This window comes from Ovis aries, chromosome 22 (genome assembly GCF_016772045.2).
Source record: "Ovis aries strain OAR_USU_Benz2616 breed Rambouillet chromosome 22, ARS-UI_Ramb_v3.0, whole genome shotgun sequence".
Taxonomy (NCBI): domain Eukaryota; kingdom Metazoa; phylum Chordata; class Mammalia; order Artiodactyla; family Bovidae; genus Ovis; species Ovis aries.
In genome coordinates, this window is record NC_056075.1 from 18,746,774 (window position 1) to 18,752,633 (window position 5,860).

Below are 5,860 nucleotides of genomic sequence, written 5' to 3' on the forward strand. Positions count from 1 at the left end.
TTGGCTTATCTGAATGGAAGTTCTCAGCCCTGGCTGCACACCACCCAGGGGGCACCTGGAAATGCTGATTTCGGAGCACCCTCCAGAGGTTCAGGTTTAATTGCTTTAGCGTAAGGCCTAGTATTTTGTAAAAGCTCCCCAAGTGCTTCAAAGTGTTAAAGGTCTGAGCTGCTGCGGTTCTCACCAGCTCAGGCGATACTGATGCTCCAGGGACCAGCTTGGAGTAGCACCTGTTCACACCACCATCTCCTACACGTCCAGCGTCCAGGGGTGTCTGAGCTCTGAAGGGGTAGGAGTGACAAGTTAGGCCTCTGGCCCTTCAGAGTAGTTCCCTGTGGCCCAGCCTCTTGGGGGCTCCTTGGAGCGGGCACTGCCCATGTCAGGGAGATGCTGCAGGACCACGGGAACCTTCTGAGTGTGGGAGAAGGCTGGGGAACTTGGCATCTCTGTCCTTCCTCTGAGACAAAAGGATAGTCTTCCCCATTGCTCACTTAGTCTCATTGTGGGGATAAGAAGGGTGACCCTTGCTGTGTGTTCTCAGTGGATCCTGCAAAAACATGGGAATTGCTCTTTTTAGGCATTCCAAGTATGTCTGTGTGGACAGACTGTGGGTTACAAAAAGGTCTCTTTCTCAAAGTCCCTTCTGAATGGCCCCTGGCCCTCCCTCCTGGAACTAGCTGACAAAGAAGTCACCTGGTCAAAATCAACTGTTTGTTTTCTTTGATTTAATTAAAAACTTAAAAAAAAAAAAAATAGAGAACGAAATCCTACCTGCATCAGTCTAGTACCTATGGCCTCTCAGCAGAAGCAATAATTTATGGTCATCAGGATATAGGGACACGCGGAGGCTGAGGAGCGAGCTTCTGGGAGGGGACTGGGCTGGGCTGGGCTTCTCCCCAGTCCAGTGGGGAAGGAGACAGGCAGAGATGGGGGAGGTGGGAAAGTGTGGCTGGAGGGCACCATGACCCTTTCCTCTGGGGGTATGATGACACATGAAGGGGCATGGGGGCCGGGAACTGTCCCCCAAGTAGCTCAGCCCAATGCCAAGACTTCCCTCTCCCGGGCGAGGCCCCATCGCCAACAGAGGGGCTGACACCACCGGCTCCCCTGGAAGCCACCTCCTCAGGCTGCTCCGAGCCCCTGCACCGTTCCCTCGCTCTCTCCTCTCGGCTTACTTTCTGAGACCCTGGGGCTTCCCCCGAACTGAGAAAGGCCTGGTTCTCTGGGAGCAAACCTCCAAGGACCCAGAACCCCTCGGTCAAGGACAGCCTGGCTCCGTGTCCATCCCTTAGTGCCTGTGTTTGCCCAGCTCTGTGTGAACCACCCTGTGGCAGGGGCTGGGTCAGCTTGGGGGAGGGGGAGGCCAGGTGGGCAGAGGAGAGAGTGCCCCAGGGATGGGGACCGAGGACAGGGCATGGCTGGGTGGGGCAGGGAGGAGAGCCCTTCAGTGGGGCTCTGCCGCCCCATAGAAGAAGGGGTAGTAAAGGGAGCAGGGGTAGGAGAACATGAACTTGACTGCGAACTTCATCTCCTTGTTCTTCTTGTCCCAGCGGTAGACGGCCATGAGCAGCAGCTGTCCGTCTACTTTGCGGCCCATGACCAGGAAGCTGCCAGCCAGGCTGTCCAGCTGTGGGCAGGGGCAGCCAGCACCATTCTTCATGTGCAGCACGAGCCTCTTGGTGTCCTTGCGCTTCAGGGGGCCTGGCTTGAGCAGCTTCTTCTTTTTCTGGGCTCCAATCAGCTTCCGGTCCCCATTCTCTATCTTGATCTCCTTGATGCGCATTTTGACCACTGTGTGTGGGGGGTGGACAGGGGGCCAGCCATGAGAACCGTCAGGCTTGCTTAGGGTGCTGGTGACCCCATGCTTGGTGCTCTGCCTGAAGCTCCAGGCCTGGGGCTCGGAGAGATGGGGCTTCCACATGTATACTTAAAAAGCTCCCACCAGGTGCTGGACTTGTACAGACATTATCGGCTTTCATCCTGACATGAATGGGTGTGGTGGGGAAATGAGGTTTGGAAAGGTGGTGATGGGCGTAAATTCTAGAGCCTGGCTCGAACTGAGATCCAGGCTGTGCCTTTCCAGGAAAGCAGGTGCAGGGTGGAGAGCTCTCCCTGGGGAGTGAAGTTGGGCGTGGGCTCCCCAGGGAAGGGAAAATATTGGGGGTGGAGATAACTCTTGGAGGGAGCGTTTGGTGGAGGGGGTCCTTGTAATGCAGGAAGGCTGGACTTCGTGGTCTCGGGATGGATGCTTCCAAATAGGATTTCTGGCTGTGTGTGTGCATATGTGTGGAGGGTGTTTGGAGCAGTGGTGGGCTGGTAAATGCTAGACTGCCAGCTCTGGGGAGGGGCTGCTCTGTAGCATGTGCTGATTTCCCCACTGTGATGCGCAGGGTTGGGAAGCGCTGCAGTCACCTCTGTAACATGTGTGTGACTGTGTAGTGTGGTGCTGCCTGTTTTTGTGTATAAGAGGATGTCTGTGGTATGTGTAGGAGTTTGTAGGATGTTTGTGGAGTGTGTGGCTAATGGGCGAGGTGATTAAAGAGCCTAATAGAGCAGGGCGTGGTCACTTAGGGTAGCATCCTCCTTCTTCGGGCCTCTGGGTCCCCATCTCTGGGAGAAGCCAGAGGGTAACTTTGGCCATCCAGAGAGAGACATTGTTATAAAAATCTTCTTTCTCTCCCACCCCCTTTTTTTCTCTCTTGGACATACACACACCTTGCAGTAATAATGTTCTCTTCCCAAACAGACTAACAACATAAAAGACCTGCTACGGGAAGGGTTTCGTTGCTTTCTCTTTTTTAGAGACAACGAGGCTAAGGCACAAAACAGGAACCAACCGGGCAAAGACCACAGGCTCGGCCGTGTGGTCTGCACAGGAGCCAGGTCCTGACTGTCCCAGGAATGAGGAGGCTCCAGGATGAAGCTGTGGGGCTGGGGACCACAGCACCCCCAGCCAGAGATGCATCAGGTACTAGGCAGAGGTGCCCGGAGACCAGGGGGCTACGCTTCCGTCCTGGAACCCATCTCTCCCCTCTGCTGCCCCCATCCATCTCTGGACCAAGGCTGCCTCCCACAAAGAGAATCCAGCCCTGGAGGCCCTTCTGTAGGCAGTGTCAAGGAAAGGGTGCAAGAGCCCTGGCCAGGGATGGACCATGGCCTTGAGGGGCTTCTGAAGTCCCTGGGATGCCAAAAAAAGAAAAAGTGCATTTCTCTGGGGAGAGGGCAGTGGCCATGTAGGCTCTACACTCACCGAAGTCGCTGGAACACATCTGCTCCATGAGTCCGTCAGCGCTGTGCTCCATCTCACACTGGGCACAGATCTTGGTCACTGAAGAGAGAAGCAGGGGTGGGGTGAGGGGATCAGAGGCCAAAGAGCCAAACTTAGGGTTCAGGCTCCCCCACTGACCAGCCACCTCCACCGCCCAAGCCTCCACTTCCCCATCAGGAGTCGGGATGATGGTAATGATCATGCTCACTGAGTGGTTGTGAGATTCCAGAGACGAGGTTGTGAAGGGACGAAACTGACCAGGTGGGCACGGCTGCCCCGTGACCCTGGCAGCTGCGCCCATCATGTGCGCTGCCTTCTTCTATAGCACCTGGCCTGTCCCTGTGTCTCTGCCTCCTGGCGGGCCGCCCCATCATGGCAGGGCGAGGGGCTCAAAGAGGGTGGGAGTGGGAGGGCAGAGCCAGGTGGGATTCCAAGAATGGGATTTTCCTGCCTTCCAAGTTTGAGCTCCAAGAAAACCAGAATGAAAGAGCTCTGCCAGGATCCGTGCTGGGGCCATGCTGTTCCTGCTTGAGCAGGTGTCTCTCCCTTCCTGGTCCCATTTCGAACCCAAGAATAGGGAGTTTCCCTTCTCTCAACACCCTCTGCAAGACCCCCAGCCAGCCTTGACTCTCAGGTCCCATGTGGTTGCGTGGGACTGGGGATAGCATGGGTGAGGCTAGCTCTGAGGGGTGGGTGGGCTGTGGTGGGGTTCAGTTGCTTTTGAGGGGCCGGGTTGGATAGAAAACAGGGGCAGTGCTGCCCCTTGGGAGAGTCCCAGAGCCAGGGGCGTCCTAGATTCTCATATCAGCCACCCAGGCGAAGCTTCCTTGCCTGGTGCCACTGTTTCTTCTCCTGTCTGGTGTCCAACAGGGGCTTACTCTGTCTGAAAGGAGGTTGGCAGACAGTGGGGAGAAGAATGAAGGGGGTGCACAGTGAAGGGGGGGGGCTGAGAGCAGAGAGGAATGAGGGGTAACGGGATGGGGGTGGGGAGGAAGGTGCCACTTAAGAGTCTAGAAGTTTGGGGAACCTGAGATTGCTTCCTATTTTACAATGAGGAGACAGAGGCTCAACTCGCCCAAGGGCTCCTTGTTGGGGGCAGAGCCTGGCACCCTGCTCACCATTCTGCTCTGCGGTCTCCCTGCCTGGGGCACTGGGGAAAGAGTGGGAGAATTTAGGGTTCCCAGGCTCAGAAAGTAGGGTCAGGGTGGAAACCATAGGCCAGAATTGCATTTAGCCCCTAGTCTTTGGCTACATCTTTTCCCCTAGCCTCTGCCCCTCCCCAAATCCCAGCTCAGGTGGGGGTCCAGGGCTGCTGAGGCCAAAGGCATCTTTAGCAACCCTGGGCATCTGTGGGCTGAGAGAGTGATATAAGGCATTTATCGGAAGCCTCAGGATGGGGTGACAGGACTCCCCACTCCCCACCCCCTGGGATTCCAGAAGTTTAGGAAGGTGGAAGCTGCGAGGGAAAGCCAGGAGAGGTTTCAGAACAGTTTTAATGGGAGAGAACCAGTTTGAACGTCCAGAGCCGCAAGGAGGCACTACTCTGGCAGGCCGTGGGGGATGGGAAGGCTGGAAGGCTCCGGGGTGACATGCAGGGCTGAGCAAAGACTGTGTGTGTGTGTGTGTGTGTGTGTGTGTGTGTGTGTGTGTGTGTGTGTGTGTGTGTGTGTGTGTGTCTAGAGGAGGGCACCTCTAGAGGGCTGTGGCACCCATTGGGGTCCGGCTCACGGGTACCCAGGGGCAGTCGGAGCGCAGGGGGCGGGGGCGGGGGCGCTACCTGGAGGCGCGGTGGCGGGCAGGTGCCCGAACTGCACAGCGATGCAGAGGTCGTTGTCCAGGGGGAACTTGTGACAGTGCAGCATCTCGGGCCAGGGGAAGCCATAGGCCTCCATGAGCGGCGCGCAGCCGGCGCGCACAGCCTCGCACAGCGAGCGGCACGGGTAGATGGGCCGGTCGAGGCAGACGGGCGCGAAGAGCGAGCAGAGGAAGACCTGCGTGTCCGAGTGGCAGCGCTTGGCCAGCAGCGGCAGCCAGCTGCTCGCCTGCTGCTTCACCTCGGCCAGGCTCTCGTGCTCCAGCAGGTTGGGCAGCCGCATGCGCTTGTAGCCCACCGTGTGGCAGAGCGGCAGGTCGGCGGGGATGTCGAGGCACTGGGGCGGCTTGGAGTACGAGCGCCCGTGCAGCGGCTCGGTCTGCCAGCCGTAGTAGTCGTACTCCTCGCCCCGCGCCGGCGCCCCGTGCAGCGCCCCCAGCAGCAGCGCCAGCGCGGCCGCCCGCGCGCCCCCCGCCGCCGCCCGCATGGCTGCGCAGGCCCCCGACACTCCGTTGCCGCTGAGGTCGCCCGAGTGGATGGCAGCCTCGCTCCGCTCCCGGGCGCACCGAGTGATCCTGGCGCCTCCCACCTTGGGGTCCAGCCCCGGCCTCGCCGCGCGCCGCAGCCAATCTCCGGCCGCCGGGCGCCCGCCCCAAGGCGGGGAGGCAGGGTGGCGCCCCCTCCGCCCCTCCTGCCCTGGGGCCCGCGCGGCCCGCCCAGAGTCCCGCCCGCTCGTGCGCCCCTCTCCCGCTCGCCTGCTCCCCCGCCAGTGCTCCAGC

General features: G+C 59.1%; 1 protein-coding gene across 1 annotated transcript; it reads right to left on the reverse strand.

The window, feature by feature from the left end:
• Positions 1-528: 528 nt before the first annotated feature.
• On the reverse strand, positions 529-5,611 carry SFRP5 (secreted frizzled related protein 5). Its single transcript, XM_027960330.3, has 3 exons — positions 5,046-5,611; positions 3,251-3,328; positions 529-1,791 (listed from the first exon to the last, which is right to left on the reverse strand). The coding sequence occupies exons 1-3, from the start codon at positions 5,566-5,568 to the stop codon at positions 1,445-1,447; spliced, it is 948 nt and encodes a 315-aa protein (XP_027816131.1). The 5' UTR covers positions 5,569-5,611; the 3' UTR covers positions 529-1,444.
• Between the last annotated feature and the right edge of the window lie 249 nt (positions 5,612-5,860).